The sequence below is a fragment of the Sinohyriopsis cumingii genome, chromosome 10 (genome assembly GCF_028554795.1).
Source record: "Sinohyriopsis cumingii isolate HCF-2022 chromosome 10, ASM2855479v2, whole genome shotgun sequence".
Classification (NCBI taxonomy): Eukaryota; Metazoa; Mollusca; class Bivalvia; order Unionida; family Unionidae; genus Sinohyriopsis; species Sinohyriopsis cumingii.
Window position 1 is genome coordinate 26066246 of NC_142970.1, and position 23015 is coordinate 26089260.

Consider the following 23015-nt stretch of genomic DNA (forward strand, 5'->3'; position numbering starts at 1 on the left):
ACCATTGCCATTATTCACAGTACCTCGTACAGAGGATTGGGATTGGGAGTTGGAGCTCCAAGCACGCTGGCCACGGGTTTAACGTATGAGAACAAGTAGGAAACACAAGTTTTAAAAAACAGCACTTTTCAGGGCTAACCATAATCTCTAGAAAAGAGACTATTCAAGTTGCCAATATTGTAAATGTGGAGTAGTGTGAAAATAAACACTCACTCTTTAACTGATGTGTGTGTGTGTGTATGTGTGTGAGCTCGTGTACGTTTGTGTGGAGAGTAGAGTGTATGTTTGCATAAGTACGCATACGTCGTTTGTGTGGATAGATTTTGTGGGTTTGTAAGCGTTCGCGTACGTTTGTGTGGATAGTAAATCTTTTGGTTTTTGATAGTGTAATTAGGGTTTGATTTTCTCCTTCTCGTATGTGGAGAGTATATTTTGGTTTGTTTTTCACCTTCTCGTGTGTGGATAGTATATTTTGGTTTGTTTTGGTTATTTACCTCTGTCTATCGTTCCAATGATAATGACGATATATAATATAGTCCCGTCTTCCATTTTTATAATTGATTGTTCATTTTGTCATTTCTTTAATTGCTTGGTGTGTAGCAACATCTTTAATCTATTATATAGCAAAATGCCTCTACGTGGGACGAATAAGTGCGTGTGTTTACCTCAGGGTAGTACGCAAAAGTGCAACAAGTCATGTATGAGACAGTACTGCGCACAGAATTATGCTCTGATCAAGCGTGGAAGTCCAGGGACGAAATCTTGCTTGGCGTGTCAGGAAGGTTTTCTGATGTCAACTCCATGTGTATACGCTCTGTGGAGGACAAAACATCAGGGCGATTCAATATTACTACGAAAAAGCAAGAACTACTCAAAACCCCAAAACCCACCTAGCGGTGTTCAAAGTGTTTCGAGGATTAATTATGACGACCTGGAAGGTGCATCCTGTGCAAGTACAATATCATTAAAATAACATATTCTTATTTCATGCTCGTGGTATATTTATTCATATATGCCTTATTATCTCTACAGATCAAGACTTTTCTACCTTTATAACAGTATTTTCAAAGAGTGAATTCCAAATATGGCGTGCAAGCATCATTCACCCACTCGGACTGACCGCCGTATCTGTGGAATATAACCCAACTGGGGAATAGTAACATTCACTCTAGAGTTATAATATCTTCCAATATTCATTTTATGCAGCAAGTTCCTTGAACACATTCTTGCACCTTTAAGTTATATTTTAGGACTAAAATATGTCATACAAGCATCGTGCAACAACGTAGAATATCCCCATGACTTTAAATATAACTCTATGGGGCAATTGTAGCAACACTTTTAAACCTCTGGTATCGCAACAATATTCTTTTCCTTCGTGATTTTTCCTACTTTGAAGATAGCCTTTGAAATGATTAATATTATTAAATGGCAAGTATGCATCATACAGCAATTTGGGAAAAACTCGTGTAACTGTTAAAAAACAAGTCTATGTGGCGGCAGTAAAAATTCACTTCGGATAATCACTAGGATGAAATCTTTTTCTTTGTGTAATTCTGTCAAACCTCAATTTTAATTTTAACGAGGTTAAAGAAGATTAATTCTTGCTACTTCGAAAGTCGATGATTACAACGTATATTTGAAACTCAAGCCATAGCCAAGAAGATTAATTCATGAAGCTTTGGTTGAACCATGTTTCTATTTGAAGAACTACAGTGAGCCATGGACAGACTATTTTAAAACTAATGAAAAGTGACTCCGAACTAATGAAAAGTGACTCCGAACTAATGAAAAGTGACTCCGAACTAATGAAAAGTGACTCCGATACTTCTTACACTAATTCCCTACTTGCAACAAAAGTAAATGAACTCCCTCGTACCAATCTTTTATGGCATCTAAACAATATCACCTATCAAAATCTGATGAAATCTAAAGACACTTTTACTATCATATCGATCAGTAGAATTCATAAAGTGCTCAATGACAAATTCATGTATAACATATCGGAAAATTCCACACATAAAATATGACCCTTGTTAGATTGAACAAAAGTCCAAAAGTTCCCTAAAAAGGTCTTTATCTAAGAGTTTACTATGGCTTTTTGCTTTAATATTCTTCAAACGAATTCTACCTAATGTTTTAATATTTTTCAAAGGAATTCTACCTATTTTTTTAAAATAAAAAATCACAACTTCCACCACTGAAGACTAATGTTTCACTGAGATTACTTTACTAATCCTTACAATAACAATCTATGAAAGTTCAGGTTTCATCCAGACAACTACCTCTTATTCCAACTGACAACATAAACACGTGATTAGGGTAATCTGGTCATATTCCTACCACTGAGGTAGTTGACATGGGATCGGTAACTTCATTATTGAAGCCGACTGCTGTGTTCCTAACTACGTTACGGGAAGCAATCAAGGAGGCTTCTTGCAACCAGTTTCCTTATTCAAAATGCATATAATTTGAGCTTTTTAACTGAAAAGTGATTTTATTATGACTATATACGCAGGGAGTAAATCTGACTATGTTGTGGCTTATTCCGATCTCTCATTTGTGTAATTCAGACCACCATATATGGACCGTACATATACAGATTTCATCTATTAAAAAAAAAAAACAAAAAAAAAAAAAAAAAAAAAAACAAAAAAAAAAAAAAACAATTTTATATCTTGACAGGTTTTAAAGCTTTAAATTGTTTTTATATTTTTTCAGATAGGAAGCGAAAGTGTTACAAAGATGATTACGGATGTTTTTATTAAGATAATTGTGGAGATAAGTAGCATTTTATTTTATTTGTTTAGATTTATACCTTTAGTTTTTATTTTATTGTTTTTAATTAAATATTTATTTCTTCAAGGTTCAATACAAACTAATTATTACTCTACATTTTCCTCAAGCTTGTGTTCTTGGTCAAAATTTCCCTCTTATGAAAAAGAACCTGGGGTAAATCCTACCAGTATCAGATTATTGTATACTCTTCTTAATTGTCATAAAACTGGTGCAATTTTTACTTTTGTTAGCGAGACATAGCATTAATTTAAAGCTATGAAAACATAATTATTATGTTATTGAAAGCTATACAAATCTTGGATGATTGATGCCGTACTAGGGTCATGAATTAAATTTTTTATGAATGCCGCTTCTGACCTCGCGCTGAAGAGAGAATGAGGCGATTACGTCATTTTGCTACGTGATCCCCACGTCGCCTGGAAACATTACTAATTTGCATACGCATGTGCAGAAATGAAAGCAATGAACACGGCAAGCAATTTACATATCATTGTTGTAAACAACCGGGCGTACATCCACGGTCGGAATTACCCTACTGGTCTGAATATGACCATGTTACCCTAACATCTTTTTGCAAATTTTGAAAGTTTAAGGGCTAATACATCCTGGAGAAAGAAAAACATATAAGTGTTAACTTCTGTGATAAAATGTCTAATCGGAGCGGAGATTTAAAAGTACACATGAGGATTCATCCTGGAGAAAAAACATTCAAGTGTGAAGTATGTGATAAAATATTTAAACAGAGTGGAAATTTAAAACTTCACATGAGGATGCATACTGGAGAAAAACCATATAAATGTGAAATTTGTAATAAAAGTTTTAGTCAGAGCGGAAATTTAAAAGTTCACACGAGGATACATACTGGAGAAAAACCATTTAAATGTGAAGTGTGTGATAGAAAATTTAGTGTAAGTACAAGTTTAGAACTTCACATGAGGATTCATACTGGAGAAAAACCATTTAAGTGTAAAATGTGTGATGCAGAATTTTGTGTAAGTGGAAGTTTAAAACTTCACACGAGGATTCATACAGGAGAAAAACCATATAAGTGTAAAGTTTGTCATAAAGTGTTTAATCATGGTAGAAATTTAAAACTTCACACGAGGATGCATACTGGAGAAAAACCATATAAGTGTGAAATATGTAATAAAATGTTTAGCCAGAGTGGACATCTAAAACTTCACGTGCGGATGCATACTGGAGAAAAACTATTTAAATGTAAAGTATGTGATATAGAATTTAGTGATAATGAAAGTTTAAAACTTCACATAAGGATTCATCCTGGAGAAAAGTCATATATGTGTGAAGTATGTGATAAAATGTTTACTCGTAATGGACCTTTTAAACGTCATATGAGGGTGCATACTGGAGAAAAACCATATAAGTGTGAAGTATGTGATAGATTATTTAATCGAAGTGAACTTTTAAAATTTCACATGAGGATGCATACTGGAGAAAAACCGTTTAAGTGTGAGGTTTGTGATAAGATGTTCAGTCGCAATCGACAGTTAAATATTCACATGAGGATTCATACTGGGGAGAAACCATTCAAGTGTGAAGTGTGTGATAGAATGTTTAATCAGAGAGGAAATTTCAGATTGCATATGAGGATACATACTGGTGAAAAACCATTCAAGTGTGAAGTGTGTGACAAATTGTTTAGTATGAATTCATATTTAAAACTGCACATGAGAATGCATACTGGAGAAAAACCATTCAAGTGTGAAGTGTGTGATAAAATGTTTAGTCAGAGTGGAGATTTAAAACTGCACAAAAGGATACATACTGGAGAAAAACCATATCAGTGTGTAGTGTGTGATAAAATATTCAGATGGAGTGGATATTTAAAACGGCACATGAGGATTCATACAGGAAAAAAAACATTTAAGTAAAATCTTTGTCAACATGTGTTTGGTAACTCATTGTGATGTGTGTTTGTGTGATTTGGATTTTTAATGTAGTTTTAACAATTTTTCAACAAAATGAGATATACAAAGATATATATCATTTTCTTTCCACATTTTTTTTTCTTCAAATTAACACATTTTAAAATAATGTTGAACATTTCCAATACGATTTGGTCTGACATGTTTTAATCTTCAATATCATTTACAACATAAATACTGTTTTTTCAAAATATTTGTTAAAAAATTTTAACATTTTTTTATTTTATTTATCATTAATAATTTTACGTTAATGTTTGTTTTGGAGACATGCATATGTCCTGTGCTACAGTTAGTGGACTTTATAATGAGGGATGTTATGATTACACATCATCTGAGCCATGCTTGTGGCCTGTGCTATATTTGATAGGGATTTATACTGTATTTATACTGTATACTATATTCATAATATAATTCATTGGAGACTTAGAAGTTGCCTGTGGCACAATTTGAGAAGTTTATAATAAGAGATAGATTGATAACACTACTCATGGGAGACATACAATAAGAGATAGATTGATAACACTACTCATGGGAGACATACAATAAGAGATAGATTGATAACACTACTCATGGGAGACATACAAGTGGCTGCAGTTATAAATGATTTTCAGACAGTTTTAGCTGCTTCATTTGAATTGTAATTAGATTTGTATTCCCTATAAAAGCATGATATTGTATGGGTAATGTAGAGAGAGAGAATACTTTACATTCTTCATGTATATTGATATATTGGTATATTGAATAAAGCACATGAATACATTAGTTTGTTAAAATATTTTAAAGCAGATTTTATTTCTTCATCTATTTCAAGTGCTGATGCACGTGATAGCAGATGTTGAAGGCATCACCCATTTGAAGGCTGAGGTCATCATCCAGATGTGTCCAGACACAGTTAGTTCTTAACCCTTTACCTCATGCAAGCTCCTTTTGACACCTCTGCTCCATTCGCATGGAAGCACCTTTTGGTGTCTCAACTCAATTCGCATGGAAACACCTTTTGACGTCTGCTACAAACATGAGCCATTTTAAGCCGGTTTTTGCAGAGCCACCTTCAGGGAAAACCCCCTATTAAATACTACATTCATTTCAGATTATGTGGTCACTATTTATGCTCTGGTCGATATCTGCTATTTAAAGTAACTGTTTTGTAATCTCCACTCTCCAAAATGGAGGTCGCAGATTTAATTAAATACTTACAAAGTTTTCATGATTAGAAATACAACTATGAAAGCTTCAATAACTTAGGTAATTGCTCTGATATTGATGAATGCAGCAATTAGTTTTTATAAATTATAAAATTTCGATGACTTAGTGATGTCGATGCAGACAAAAACTTGTAAATTCGAGTATGAGAAATGGCAGCTACGGTTGGTCATGCAGTCTCACTGACTTGACAGTGAACGAGTTCTCTCAAGATTTTAAAGCATAAAAAAAATTCTTCCGTAAAAAATAATTACACAGCTATAACAATCTGACTTCACTCTTTAATTTTTACACAGATAATAGATGTGTACCAAAATTGTAAAATGGTTCAAATTGCAGTTAAACGTAAGATACGCTACTTTGCTCAAAAGTTAACAGGTAGGCCTGTGCATATGGAGTCGAATAGGTAACAGGTGTTCTATTTATAGCGCGCTGCACTTTGTAACTATGCTCTATGAGGTAAAGGGTTAATATGAGTGTTTCATATCTTTTTATCTTTATAAAATCTGTAAATAAGAACACAAACAAACTTTGTTCTTGTTTGTAATTGTACCACACATAATAACAGCACTTTTATTTCAATGCAAAATTTCTTTTTGACCTTTCTGAGATGTATGCCTTTGTATAAGTATGTACAGTACCATACTTTTCACTAACCGTAAAAATATTATATCCCTTTACTTATATTTTGTTTGGATGAAATTTTGTAAGTACGATATCCTTAAAATAATAAATTCTTGTGTCATTCTCTTGGTATGTTTCAAAGAGTAAATTTTGAAGATGGCATCATGCAAGTACTTGGATTGACCGCCATATCTGTGAAATATGACCCTACTGGGGAATAGTAACAGTCATTCTAGAGTTGTAATATCTTCCAAAATTCATTTTATGCAAGAACTTCCTTCGACAGATTTTATGCCTTTAAGTTCCATTTTTAGGACTAAAACATGTCATACAAGCATCGTGCAACAACAGAATAACCCCAATGACTGTTAAATATAAATGTTTGGGGCAATACTAGCAACACGTTTAGACCTCTGATATCTCAAAAATATTCTTTTCCTGCAACAACTCCCTTCATGATGTTTCCTAGATTGAATATAGTCTTTCAAATGATTAATATTTTAAATGGCAAGTATGCTTCATACAGCAGCTTGGACAGACTGATGTCACTGTTAAAAAAAGTATGTGGCAGTTGTAAATTTCTCTTCAAATATTGAATCGGCTCAATTATGTCAACAGGCTGAATTATGTCAACAGGCTGAATTTCTACAGGCTGAATTATGTCAACAGGCTGAATTAGTCAACAGGCTGAATTATCAATTTCATTTTTGACTGAGGTTAAAGAAGACTGGTTCTTGCTACTTAAAAAGATGATGATGACAATGTATATTTAAAACCCAAGCCATAGCCAAGAAAATTAATTTATGAATCTTTGGTTCAGCCAAGTTTCTCTTTTAAAAACTTAAATGGTCCAAAAACTAATTAAAAATGACTAAAACCTAGTGGTTATTAAGCTGAGGAACAGTCAATATTTTGTCAAATAGTTTGTCAAAGTTTGATGAAATACTGTCACACTTGTTAAATGGTAGGAAAACCCAATCAGAAGATATATAACTCATTCAGTCCCAATCCCGCCTGTAGGCATGATGAGGATGTACCCTACTTCCGAGCTCTGCAGCATCAAGGTCATTTAAAATACACCAAAGTGGTGGTATTACAAAAGAAGCAGACAGATTTAGCTCTACAATGATACCAAATAATATGGATGTTACAGTTGCACTACAAAATACAGAGGGAAAAACCTATTTTTTTTAACTCTTTTTTTTTTTCACCCAAAATTTGCTCCTGATCGGAATCCGATTTTGTGTCCGGATTTTAGATCATTTGGCCTCAGATCTAAGGCAGAATGATCATAACTGCACACAAACAGGTGAACCTTTGCAAAAACTAGGATAAGGTGGGCATTTGGAATAAAGAGTGGTCTCCATACAAAAATATGGGTCCATTAAGAAGAAAAAAAATAAAGAATTACAACTTTTACCCTTCTGCTCATGCGGGGGCGAAATAACCAATGGAAAACGATGTTTCTAATACAACTAGGCATTAGACCAATGGAAAATCTGATGAAAGTAGATGTATTAGGATGTATTCAGAAATAGCCCCCAAAATGTCTTTCCTACTCGCATTTCAGGCGAAAACAACAAAAACCTCCAGGGCCGAACGAGTTAAGGCTCAGTTTCTACCATTTGTTGAACCACTGCAGAACAGTGGTAGACTTTGTCAGTCCCTTACCTGAGAACAAGTAAGGAAATCAATACTTGTTGACTAGAACGGGCGGCTCCATACGATTTTCAGAAGCTATTCTTTGAAGAATATTTAAAAAAAAACCATTGTAAACTCTTTGATAAAGATGTTTTATGGAAATTTTGGCTTTTTGATCGATCTGAGTTTTTATGATTGGAATTATACTCATGAATTTGGCATCCATAACATTAAGAATTTTATGCTTATTGCAATGATATTAAATGGGGATTTAGAAAGATTAGTAGTGAAGGGGGGCTGTTTACGGACATATGGAAAATACATTACAGACCACCTTGGGGCTGTTTACAAACAAGGTTTTTCAGACCCCATCGGGGCTTTTAACAGACAATGTGAATTTAACATGGGGAATATTGGGGCTGTTTATGGACAAGGGAATGTTGGGTTTAATAGGAATGGAACAGATAAGGTGATGTCACAGTACTGGACATGGCAACAACGTTGCAAGGGTCTGACTTGAATACGACCTACTCTTGGGTAAACATAGTTATAATACATACATAGACTGACGAACATCAGTCTGTCAAAACCTAAACTATAAAATCGACTAAACAAATGTTTTAGGCAAGATTTTAAGTGTTTTAGGCAAGAAAGCTAATATTTTCGAGACACATGAGCGGCCCTAAAAAGGCCGTTGTTTTTTTTATTTTTGTTTATTATTTGCTAACACCATTCTGTTAACGTAGAGGGCATCACATAGGTCTTCTCTTCCTAAAACTTCTTCTGAATTCTGGACTGTAGATGAGGACTCTCTTTAAATGGCCTTGTCTTTCCACATAGATCCTTCTTTTCCAAATGCTCGTATCGGTGATCCGGATGATTGTCCATGATCAGGGGCGGATTAAGGCTCACTGGTGCCCTAAGCACTGACAAATCTTGTTGCCCCCCTCCTTTCCACGTACACCTGGGAAGATAACCCTAGGGTGCACCATGATCAAGAAACAGAACATTATGATCAATTTGCACTACTTTTATAAAAAATTTTTACAAATCTTCATTCGTTTTTTTTTTCTTTTCACCCTTTTCTCAACTTTGTGGTGCCCCTTTTGGCCCTGGTGCCCTAAGCACGTGCTTAGTCTGCTTAATGGTTAATACGCCCCTGTCCATAATGATTTGACATACATGGGTAAGTCCGTACAGAACAGCATTAAAGATGCAAGAGTAGATGATTCAACATTAGTCCACATCTTGTGACTAGAATAGGTGAAGTGAATGAAGTGAACAGGGGTTATTTATAGTGGAAGAGCGCATCGAAATGGATTGAGTTTTTTTTTTTTTTCTCACCAATCCCAATACGTATTACAAATTAAGTCACAGTGCAGAGTCTGTATTCCAATTCGAAGAGAGATGCCTGTGACATCACATTCCCTATATAGATGCCCTAGCGTCTGTGCACAGTGACAGAGTTTTCAAACATGACAGAAAATAAGAAGATGATGAATTTGGATGCACAGGCCGTGGAGACGAAAGGTGATGGCATAGCAGTGTCTATCAAAGTCAAAACGCTCCTTCTTCCAGAAGAGACCGATTTTAATTGGGATTTAGGGGATTTTCTCCCTTCTTCAAAAGGATTAATCGTGGTACCAGCACAATTGCCACCTTCTCCTTCCTTACCACACGTCGGGGATTTTAAACAGGACAGAAAGAAGAATTGGAGAAAATTTTACAGCAGCTTAAAAAAGCAGAATAAGCTTTTCTCTTTCAACATCAACTGCGTAAAGAAGAAGAGCAAGAGGAAGGAAACCACAGGAAGAAGAAGCAGCAGAGAAGAAACAAGGTCCAGGAAAGATGAAGGATAGTGAAAGTGAAACGGAGACGGTATCCTTAGACATTTTAGCAGAGTTAAGGAGTCTGAAACAAATGTATCAGACTTCTTTATTATGGCCCAAGAGAAAAAGACCTTACTGAGCCAAACAGCCCAACCATGTTACTACACCGGATATACCATCCCTAGTGATTTCTACCAAATCATCAACAGGAATAGGTCCAGAAGTTGGCCGCGGCAAATGCTTAAGACAAATAAAACAGATTGCTTCCCGTTCATGAATTATTTTTAAATAAAAAACAAACACCCAACGGTCCTTTTCAGGGCCACCCACTTCTCTCGAAAAGAGATAGTATTCATTTTGTCAAAATCAATTAAAACTCAAAATCTCTTTTTTGTCCATGATGAATGTGTGTGAGTCCGTGAGTGCAGGTCTTGATTCTAAAAAATAAAAACCAAAAGATACTTACGTTTTCTTTCTGTTATATCGTGGTACAAATTTTACAATCCAGTTCACAACACAACACTTTAGAAAGTTCACAGACTTCTTTTGTGTCTTATAAATTTCTCTTTCTTTGTTGAAATTCTTCACTTTCACAGGTTTTTCCTCCTCTTCTTTACTTTCTCCTCGTCTTCTTTTCTTCTCTTGTTTTCTCTTTCTGGATGTGTATGGGTTCTTCCTTTTTGGGAGGGTACCTCTTCTTCCTGTTCAGAACTCCTCTCTTCCTCTTGTTCCTGTTGTTTCTTAGGGCATTCTGAAGACCAATGTCCTTTCTCTTAAAAATGATAACATGTATATTGACTTTTGTCTCTTCTGACACGTGTTTTGCTTTTTTGATGGTATGAACATTCTGTAGCCCAATGCTCTTTCCTCTTATAGATATAGCAATTATCTCGACATATATCTAGAAAGGAGAGTGAGTAGTCCGTCGGCTTGCCTGAAGAAAACTTTCGTATGACACCTAGCAAACCTCTGATCAGAAGTTCGATATGTGTTGGCTCTTCCATAGTTCTGGTAGATTTGAGAGTGATTTGAATACTGGAAGGGAAGTCAATTACCCTTTATATAGGAAAGTCACTGGTCTGACATTGATATAGGGACCCATAGCGTTTAAAATGCAGCCATTTGACATTGTGCAGTCAAGATGAAACGATCATATCATTCCATGGAGAAAGGAGAAGAAAGTAAGAGACAAAACGTGACTTATCGCCTCGCACAGTAGCTGAAGTCTTGGCTCAAATTCATGCCAGAGATTTTGAAGATGACGTGAGCCAGAATCCAGACCTAGAGAGTCTACACTCATCCAAAGTTCACCACCATTAGCAAACCCTGAAGAGGACTACCACATAAGTTTCAGATCACCGATGGAAAAGCGACACTCTTCATGGTTCATGTTTCTCTTCACCAAGGGACAGGACGCAAAATGATGTTATTGGTGGACGAACTTTGGATCTCCGAATGTGATTCGTCCGAATTAATAACCCTCAAGACAAGATGTATTTATCCCATGCCATCGTGGTGGGACGAATGTATGCCGAAAAGAACTACACGGTAGAATAGAAAAGAGCTTGGCAAACTATTAAAAATTCGAACCGAGTCAAACAACAAAAAGAAGAAGAACTCTTACTACAGCAAGCGGGGCTATCCAAAGACACATCTTATAGAATTCCTGAAATATAAAAAATACAAGATGTCCTCGCTCCATGTTTCACCTTGAAAGTGCATCCTCAAGAAGTGCGCGGACCTCTGTTGTTTCCAGGCAAAGACTTCAAAGACGGGAAAAAAATCACGTCTATCATCACACCAAATAGTTTTATGCCATTACCAGTATCGCCCCATTCCTTGGAAACAGTTATTACTGTGAGAAATGTGACTATTATTATAATTATCGAGACCAACACAAGCATAGTGAATCGAAATGTCAGGGACGTTTTTCTTCTAAACCCTATCTAGTCGAAGGACAATAACAAATGCCTTGCTCTGCTTGTCAGCAAACTTTTGTCAGCACTGCCTGTTACCAACATCTGAAGACGCGGGGTTCACAGCGGATAGGTGCTTATCAAATGCTGAGAACATGCCCTACTTGTGGACAAGTGATATGCAGAATAATGCCATGGCTCGGATATTTTCAGGAATGAAACTATGCCACATTTGTTCTATTCAAAAAGACCATTCCAAGCATCAAGAGGAAGAAGATAAGCAGAAGAAAGGCGGTTTCATCATTTTTGATTTCGAATGCATGCCAGAGACTGTCATTAACATTCCTTATTTCTGTGTGGCTCATCGAGCGTGCGAGAAGTGCATCCAAGAGCATATCTTTAGTCATTGCCCTCACTTCAGCAAGATTCCTGGCGGACGTAAAATAATCTTTCGGGAACCGAACATGCTAGCCGATTTCGCCCAATGGATCTTATAGCCCATCGAAGAGACGTGGAGCCAAGAGGACATCGAACGTTACGGAGATTGTCATCGCTATGTCACGGTAATGGCTTATAAATTATCGAGATGCGATGGACAGTTCCTTTTGAGATACTATAGTGAACAAAGTACCCAAAGTCCTAAAGTGACTTTGAACGAAGCCAAAATCATTTCCAGATGCGACAAGTGAAGTCTAAAGATTCGATGAGTTAACTTGGCCATGCCAATGAGTTGGATGCCTAAAACGTTTGGATTGGCAGAAGTCACCAAAGGTTATTGTCCGCACTTTTTCAGTACCGAAGCCAATGAACACGCCGTTCTACCCTATTTGCCTGAGGCTTACTACTACAATCCCGAAAACTTTCGTACCGAACAACGAGAAGCTTTCTACACTTGATACCTGACTCAAGATTCGGACAACTTCGATTTTCAGGAATAAATGTTAAAGTATTGTATATCGGACGTGGACATTGCCAAAGCGTGTTCCTTAATGTACCGCCAAAGATTCATGCCCCAAAAAGCCCTGGTCAAATCCCTACGCTGGCTATATTACTTGTGCGACAAGTAAGACAAATGGATCCAACACGCCTGCAACGGAGTAGACGAAAAGACTCTCGGAACGTATTTGATGGATGGCTAGAACCCCAAGATCGTGTACGAGTTTAACAGTTGCTTATTTCACTGATGTCCCATCAGCTACCGTCAACGTGAGACTAAAAATCAATTTTTACAACGGACCATGGAAGACTTGTGCCAGGCCACCTATCAGTGGCGCATGAAGTTAGAACAGCAAGGATGCCAAGTGGTGGAAATGTGGGAACACGAGTACGATCACTGTTTGAAAATCCATCCCTTGTTTAAAGGCATTGTGGAAAGTTACACTGTGGTTAACCCAATGAACCAGCTGGACAGTTTGTGCGGACGACGGACGAATGCCACCTGTTCGCTGTACCACACCGACGAAAAGAAATGAGAAGAAATCGAATACCTGGACGTGTTGTTTGTTGTATCCTTACGTGCACACATATTTGCCCTTTCTCGCAAGGCACTCTTAATTGCTGACGAAACCCATCGACCTGGACAACATTCAACAGAACGAAGGATTCATCAAATTTAAAGTCTTGCCTCCCATACATTTGTACCATCCCGTTTAACCCGACCATTGCAAAGGAAAACATTCGTGTCATTTGTGCCGTACTTGTGCAGAGACGTTCAACCAAGACCGACCTTGTAAGCACTCCCAGGATGAACGCGCCTTGACGGGAACGTGGGTTTGGGTGGAATAGTTTAAAGCTCTGGACCTCGGATACCAACTGCTAGAAGTGTACGAAATTTACTACTTTCCCAAAACAGAAAAATACCATGAGGGTGACCAAACTCAGAAAGGCATTTTCACAGACTACGTGGATATCTTTTTGAAGTTCAAACAAGAAGGAGCGGCTCTCCTTACAGGTGCCACACTCCGGAAGAAACAAAATAAATTCAAAGAGAAATACTGGGAGCAGGAAGGCATCACTTTAGACCACGTGGAGAAAAACGAGGGAAGGCGATCGTTTGCTAAAGTGATGTTAAATTGCTTGTTGGACAAAATGGCACAACGACCGTGTGTACCCAAGACGGAGATTTAACACTACCTTCCCGCTACTTCCAGATGATTCACGACAAAACTAAATATATGAAACACGCGGATATCCTTCGTGAACATTTGATCTTATCCAATTACGAAAAAGAACTCGACTTTGTAGAAGCCGACGTATTTGGAAATGTCATCATTGCGGCTTACGTGACAGCCCATGCTCGCTTAAAATTGTTGTGCGTGTCAAACCTGATGGATGCGAAAGGGATGCCACTCGTTATCGTGGACTCTTGACTGGTTTTCACGGTGGATGTCAACCTCTATGCGAGACCGTGCGTCTACCACCCTACGGATGTCTACCAACCCTGAGTAAACTCCTACGGATTGACATGTACCATCATCGAAATGAACCTGAATAAGACGAATATTTGTTCCCTGTGCGTTTGCGTGAATAATGCGTCTTTAAATGTGGTTTTTCAATGTTCCAATGAAAGTAGCCTAAAGATCTGGGAGGATCGAACCCCCGACGAATTACCCAGAGCCGGATTTTTTTTACTTGGGCGAATGGGATAAAGTCAAGTGCTTCAGTTGTGGTGTATCATTTGACGCGTGGGAGCAGAAAGGATCGGCTTACCTGGAACATGCTTGATGGTCTCCGCATTGTCACTCACTTCCTTTAGTGGAACCCTAGTCATTGCTGTGGCATATCATGCGTTTAAGAAACCAGCTTGGCTAGGAGTCAAACGTTGGGTAACACCTAAACAAGTATTTAAAGCCCATTCAAAAGTTAGTATTCAAGGATTACCAAACGAGTTGCAAGAAAAGATCTACAAGGAAGTTTGGCATGGACTTGTCAGAGCGAAATCTCAATTGATGACTGATTAACTTTTGTGTCGGGAAATTCACAAGAAGAAATTGACAAAAGTCAACAAACTCGTCAGATTTATCTGGATCAAGTCTGCATTCATCTGATTATCCACTTTAGACCGTTTACATCAGAACATTTTATTGCCATTTTTGACCGTTACCCATGAATGTCAGTGGTAAGAAATTACTCACTATGTCCATTACTTTCTCTCTATGTCCATTGCATACGTTGGTGGGCACGATTGACAGTATTTTTAACACCCAGTTTAGCAACGTCCTGGCCACACTGGAATTGGAGTACAATTTGAGGTCTCCACATAAAATGTCAAACAATTCCCGACAAAATGTAATGGGCAAGGTTTTGGCATCCTGAAATTTTCAGCAGCAGGCGACGAGCTACTTTATGGTACTTAGTCGTGATAGGTTAACCTCACTTCACTTCGCAACATTTTCAGCCTTGTCAAAAATAATTTGTTATTTGAAAATTATTTGTTTGAAAAAATGTTATATGGTTAAATAATGGTTGTTTGTTGCTTGAATAAAAACAAATGTGTTTTGAAAACGATTGTGTCTGTCGTTTGTTTTCAGTTGTTATAAATATACATTCTCTTTGACTTCACTCTATCCCTCACTCTAAAATCAACTATCATAGCGTTCCGACCCAACAGAAATCGTAGGGATGATTTCTATCGCGTCCGCGCTTGAACCATATAACGCGAAGCACTCTCCAGTCTGACTATCCACTGTTGACTCATCCTTCTATGAAGATGCCTTCTAATTTATGTAAACTAAACGAAGCATACGTTTATCTGCATTGTGTCAGGCAAAGATTGACACCCTAGCCTGAAGAGATAGAGAATGCCAGGATACTGAAAATGGCCGAAGAAATCAAGAATTAGAATGAAGAATATAAGGAGAAATACAGGCTTAAGAAACAAAGAGAGCATGGAGAAAAGCAGCAGCAGCAGCAACAGCAGGAACCATACAGAGGATGTGTTGACTGTCATGTAGACACGAAATAGTTCTCCTCTTTCCGATGAAGCAGACCCTATTCTGTGGGAAAGTCTGCCACCAGATGTGGACGCAATCTTAGACAATGAAAGATTGCCAGAACTTCTCGTCCACAAAACAGTCCTTTACATGGCTTCACCATTACTCTTGAAACGACATGCTAGTCCAATTGCCAAACAGTTGTGCATTTGTGTCTGTATGTACGTTAAAAGTACAAGTGTCTATAAGCACTTTGTTTCTTTGTTTTAAGTCAACAACTATAAGTGTCTCCGTAGCTTGTAAAATAGTCTGTGTATTTTGTAGCCAGTGATTGTAAGCATAAAGGTGAATGTTTCTCTTATGTCCATTTGTTCCAAGTTTTTTTTGTGATAGTTAGGGCCTAGTGAGTTTTCGTATATGGGGACGTTTTCCGTCACGTAAGCGCTTAACAAATATAAAGTGAAGCATTCGTCAGTCTGGCTTCCCAGCGTTCACTCGTTAACATGAGTAGAATTGAAAATGTTATCGAACTTCACATGCACTGGAGTATGTCATGTGCATTTTAGACCAGCTCGCAATGCAAGTCATAGCTGAACAAGCTATAGAGGAGGAGGAGGAAGAGGAACAAAAGAAAATAGAAGAAGAGGAAAAGAAGAGATGGATCCTGCCTCGCCACATGCTAAGACCTCTTTGTGAAGACAGGTCAGAGTTGAGGACGCCTCCACGAACAGTAGCAGTACTACAACCAGTAGCAGCACGACAGTCACTACCAGTACCACAAAAGCTTCAGCAACAACCACAACTACTACCAATACAAGTACCAGAGATAAGGAGACCTCACCATCCTCGATTAAAAACTGGGATGAGGAGGCCACTTAACCCGCCTTTGCGCTCCCAAGAACAAATGCAAATTGGGAGGACTGGATCAGAAGATGTATATGTGGTGCCCAGCCTGAGATTAAGCTGGTGCATCTGAAGTTAAACGAACAGTCCTTCTCATTGCTACCCAGATCTGAACAAAAGGGACTATTCAAGTTGCCAATTTGTGTGAATGTGGAGTAGTGTGATTGTAAACACACACTCCTTTCCTAATGTTTGTGTGCGTGTGTGTGTGTGTGTGTGTGTATGTGTGTGTGTGTGTGCTTGTATGCGTTCATGTGCGTTTGTGTGGATACTATATTTGGTGTTTGTATGCATTTACGTACGTTTGTGTGGATAGTAGATATCGTGTTTGTATGCGTTCGCGTACGTTTGTGTGGATTTAGGGTTTGTTTTTCTCCTACCCATGTGTAGATAGTATATTCGGGGGTTCGTTATTCCTCTTCTGATGTAGGGATAGTATATAATATGTGAAGTGAGTGTAAGGGATGTTTTCCTTCACGTCTGCTCTTGAAGTATATAATTCATAGCGATCGTCAGTCTGGCTACCCACGTTGACTAGTCAACACATAGGAAGATGAATTTGTTCAACGTTTTACAAGTCAGTTGGTACTTGATGGTCGATGCAGCCTATGCAGTTGAAAGGTTTTCAGATGAATGAACGTATCAGTGTAGCCTAGACTTTGTGACCAGTCTCAAAATAGCGAGAGATCTGGTGAAAGGTATGATAGAGGACGAAGTCATAAAGTTAAGAGGCTTCATTAAGTCTAGGTGTGTTAGATCAGGAACACTGATGCAGGCCTTTGATGATGTAATCAACGTGAGGTACTCTTTAGAAGAAATATTGAATTTTACAGATTGATCTTTTGTGAAGTATGGATTAGATCAATTAGTGAAAGCAGAAGAAATGGTGCAAAAGGTACCTAAAGAAGAAAAATGATAATTGGGCAAAGGGTAGAAAGTACACAGAAAACAGAAAGGAAAAGGAGGACATTGAAAGACTGAATCAAAACTGGATCAAGGTGTAGGAAAAGTTCAGATCAATGGAACATCCTGACTGGATACCAGAGAAGGAAAAGGATAAGTGAATAATAGAGAAAGTGAGGAGACGGAGGAATAAGTGGAGAAAATAGAACTCAAAGGCCCTTTTCAGGGCTACTCATATGCCTCGAAAAGATCAGCTTTCTTGCCTAAATTTGTTTTAGTCGATTTTAAAATTTATATTTTATCTTTACCTCCAAAATCATTTAATCTCTTATCTAAAAATGTTTTGTCGACTTAATATTTAGGTGTAACAGATTGATGTTCATCAATCTATGCATTGAAACTATGTTTACCTAGAGTAGCGCGTCATCAGATCAGACCCTTGCCACATTGTTGTCAATGTCCAGTGCCGTGACGTCACCTCACCTGTTCCATTCCTATTCAACCCAATTTTCCTTTACCGTAAACAGCCCCAATATTCTCCATGTTAAATTCCCATTGTCCGTAAATATCAGTTTTAATTTTTGGCCGAACAAATATTTCAAGTTCATGTGACAAGTCGCACTGATGCCTAATTGGTCAGCCGAATGGAGCTTCTTGGGCCTGACTTAGAATTTGTCGTTGACATGACTTAGGAATAAACATTCGATATCGCCAGTTTTGCCAATAGCTTCCTGAATAAAGCAGGAGATTACTGAATTAGATTTCTGTTTGGCAATCATTGATTGACTTTTGTTTCTCTGAGTAGAATAACCAGAATGAATTTAAAATAGAGGAACACTGTGATCGATACCTCTTGATTGACAAATACCAGAAACATAATTGACCTTTTTAAATGTGCTTCAAAGGAAATGATTGCATGATGAACACCATTAGCTTTATTTGCCATAGATCTAGTAACTGCAAAAGCCAGGTATGGCTTAGAAATTACAAGAACTTTTAATCTCGTTAGGATGAATTTTAGATCCAAAGAATGCTTACAATTATATTAAACACGATCTTACCTCCAGCTATGTCATTGCCAGACAAAGCGATTCTCCAGTTTCAGTTCTACAGTTCCTAAACCTTTGTCAGTATGCTTCGGCTACAAACTTATAACACTTCAGGATACATTCCACAGCTACATCATAATTATCACTTTGTTATACTGACAATGAAGCATAATAAGTATATAATGATTGAGTCCAAAGTTCTCTTGAGCGTTTCAGCTTTTTCAGCACATTTCTCAAATGAAGGAAATAATGATCTACTTCTGTGCCTCGAAAACGGGGTAGTATCAATGTATTTCTGGTAACATCAAAACCGAAACTTGAATGTAAAGTTCTAGGGTCCACTCTGCAAGCCAGTTTTATTGCTTTGAATTTAAATTGCATTTCTCTTCTTTTTCTCTTTCTTCATTTCCACCCGTTTTCATTGGCAGTTACATCTTTATATTTTACAAATACACTTGCATCTATCTCTTTCCTCTTGCTGCAATTGCATTTGTCTCTCTTTCCTCCTGCTGCAATCGCATTTGTCTCTCTCAATCCTCTTCTTGAGATTCCATTTGTCTCTCTCTCTCTTTCATCTTGCTGCAATTGCATTTGTTTCTCTCTATCCTCTTGCCGCAATTGGATTTGTCTTTCATATTTCATCTTCCTGAAGCTAAAGACATATTAATTATACTTCCGTCTGAGTTTTGTTTGTTGCTCTTTTTACTTTTAGTATTTTACTTACTTTCATTTCAGAGACTGATACAGAATAGGCAAGGTAAATGTCCCAAAACTTAAGAAACGAAATAGTTTTATGGTGAATTTACGATACAATAAAATAAACAAATCACTTTTTGAAAATAAAATCAAAGAAACTAAATTTGCATTGCTATAATTTATTCCCTATTCTTTCCTTATTCATCATGCAAAATGTATTATAGAAAAATATATCCATATATGTAGCATATACCTGCTGGAGTATGCATCCTTACTGTAGTGCGTATCGCTTATGTCAGAAAACAAAATCGAAATTGAGACGGGAATATTACCCGGTTGCTTGAAGACACATGCCATTCATGCATGATACGTTATAAGGTGCAAAATGACCAAAATTGCAACGTATCAAGGTGATATATACAAAGGTATCTGGGAAATAAATATCATTATTTGAAAATATATTCACTGTGAGTGGAAATGATGATCATTTCCCTAGCATGGGTTACAAATATATTATTCAAGCAAGTTATTGATGTGTTTACTATTTACTAGGAGCGAAATGATGTGCGTGTGTCCTGTATCGATACGATACGCGACAGACTACCTGCGATACGATACATATCGATACATGTATCAACTTAAACATGTGATTATCTCAACACATTTGAATGATCATGTGAATGTATGTGTTGAATGGTATTTTCATGTCCAGATAGGGTAAAATATGCAATGTGTCAGCAGTGAATCATAGTTAACATGTTTCTGTATACTTATAACACAGAAACATGGAATCACAATGAAATGTCACTGCTAACATTGTTGTACTGTGTGTAATCAAATACAAGAAGGACTTAGTTGTGTTTCTTTAATCTTCATTCAATAAAACGTTACATGTTTTGTGTCTTAATAACATAATGTAACACAATATCACATTAATAAATTCATGTAACACAAAATTACCACAAAACTGTAAAATTTTTGGAATTAAAGAAATCTTAATGATGTATACATTTCTACGTTGTGCATTTTCCTCTTTTTGTTCAATTAAAAAATGATCAACGTAGAAAATACAAATGATAAACTTAAGTGAAGCCAAACACTAATTACTTTCACATATATTGCCATGTGTGTAACCAATTACCATCGATGAATGCAAGAAAATTTCATAATGATTGACGATGATATCCTCATCATCTTAAAAACGTTTTCCAGAAATGAATCCATCTTTTCAAACAACCAACTCAGTCGTATAATACCAGCTGATTATTGTTATGACTCTGTAAGATGAATAAATAAACTGAAAATAATGATCTGATTAAAAGATGCACAAGACTATTACAAGTTCTGTAACTGATTCATCATGCAGTAACATACTGAAAAAACAACAACATATTAAACAGAACGTAAAACAAAAATGTAAAAGTAATTATTTACTGTCAAGCCTGAGATTTGTTATATGAATCTATGACACAAACACCCACCTGCAGTGTTAAACATAAGATCAGTTATATCAACATGTAACAGAAACAACCACCTGCAGTGTTAAACATGAGATCTGTTATATCAATCTATAACATTTAAGTACCCAACTGCAGCGTTAAACATGAGATATGTTATATGAATCTATAACACAAACACCCAACTGCAGTGCTAAACACGATATCTGTTATATCTATAACATGCAAGCACCTAACTGCAAACAGAGTCAAATGTAGCTTCAAATAAATTGTAATGGATTTAAATTAAATGACTGAATTAAAAGGATATTCATAACAACTGAAGATGATGTCCTGAGCAACTTATATGTGATTTCCAACAAATAAAAGAATATTCTTAAATCACAAACTCAGTGTTCAAAAACTAGTTGGTAATTGTTACTTCTCTATAAAATGAAATGAACAAATGCTACTAAACAGTTGCATAAGTTTGTTATACTATGATACTTCCCATAACTATCATAGTTGCATATTCTTCTAAAAAAATCAAAATGTCAACATTCTTGCCAGTTAGGGAAACTCTTTATGCAGTTACAACATCTCCAGCACTAGAAAAGACTCTTTCGGATAGCACTGATGTTACTGGAATGCTCTATAACTAATTTTAATAATGTAAAGCCAATCTGATGTAAATAAAATGTTAGAGTATGGCCAGTGACCTTTAAGTGTGTGTTTACAGTGATGTCTAGCATTGAGTCATCAAGTTGCAGACACCAGTCCGGTGTCTGCAACTTGATGACTCAATGCTAGACATCAGGGCTGGTGTCTGCAACTTGATGACTCAATGCTAGACATCACTGTAAACACACACGTAAAGGTCACTGTCCATACTATCCTCTTAATGCTTCGTGTCAGAAAGACACAGATAAACAATATCGTGAAAGATAGAGAAACATTTCTGCAGAAATGGAAAGGAGGAATGGACGGAGAAAGGAAGGTCTTTAGAGCCATAAGATGTTTATATCCTGATTTGAATGACAAGGTTTTTAAATGGTTTTGCACTGCGCGTCCTAAGACAATTTCACTCACCGTCGAATGGTCCAAGAAAAAGAAACAATTTTGTCTGCTGAAATGGGATATGACGATTTTACCTCAAGTAACGGATGGTTGCACATATTTCAAGTCCGACACAATAATTAGTGTTATGTTCTTAGTGGAGAAACAGCTGATATTAAAAATGAAATTGTCGAAGATTGGAACAAAAGACTGAACGATATATGTAGGGGATATGACAGCAAAGATAATTTTAATTGTGGTGAGACATTATTATAAAGACAATTTTAAAACTATTTCAACGGTTATTCGCAACATTCTTTTGAAAGTGATGAAACAGTTTGGTTCACACTGATTGCACAACATGCATGTCATTTTAATGAAAATATTAAATGTTTTGGAATTAAAATGACTTTCTTCATTTGTATTTACTTTTCGCATTTGTCATCCCCCTCTAGAAAAGCCACCCTCGTTATAAGGCCTCTTCCCTGCTACAATACGGGTTGTCTTATCAGAAGAGGCCTACTGTACTTCTTTGTGATGTATGGAAAGCCTGGTGTCATCTTTAAAGATCGAAAGTATTTTGGTTTTTTTTGCCAAAGAACAATTTAAAACCTTTTCAGATGTGGCTAAAAAAACTAAAGAAGGGCTTTCATGAAGCCAAAGCCCCAATCAGCTTCCTCCAAAGTCCTTTAGAAACAATTCTGTCTCCTCTGTCATTGCAGTTTTCGAGTATAACTGTTAAGAATGTCGCCGATTCAGAAATTTGATTTTCTTCTTGAAATTTATAAGAGTTTTCGTTTCTGCTCGAAACATTCCTCTTGATGAAAAGTCAAGCAGGAAAGATCTCACTGTCCTTGACAAACTTGCACGCTCATTTGCTCTGTTCAATAAAGCATCAATAATAAATTGGCCGCATTTCTGTGATAAAATGAAGCGGAAGGGCACAGACTATTATATCAACCCGAAATGAACATTTGTCACACATCAATCAGACCAGTCGATTTAAATATATTGTACTACCACAAAAGTGACTTTGCATTTCGATTTGGCCTTCCTAATTCTCACCATAACAATGCAACATA

The 23015-nt window shown here is 36.8% G+C and overlaps 1 protein-coding gene across 1 annotated transcript in view; it reads left to right on the forward strand.

Moving 5' to 3' along the window:
* Nucleotides 1–3258: 3258 nt before the first annotated feature.
* Nucleotides 3259–23015, forward strand: part of LOC149789780 (uncharacterized) — an 82728-nt gene continuing 62971 nt past the window's right edge. The window contains exon 1 of the mRNA XM_089973121.1: nt 3259–4687. Coding sequence (XP_089829247.1) covers nt 3447–4687 — 1241 coding nt within the window. The 5' untranslated portion in view covers nt 3259–3446. The remainder of the gene's footprint in view (nt 4688–23015) is intronic.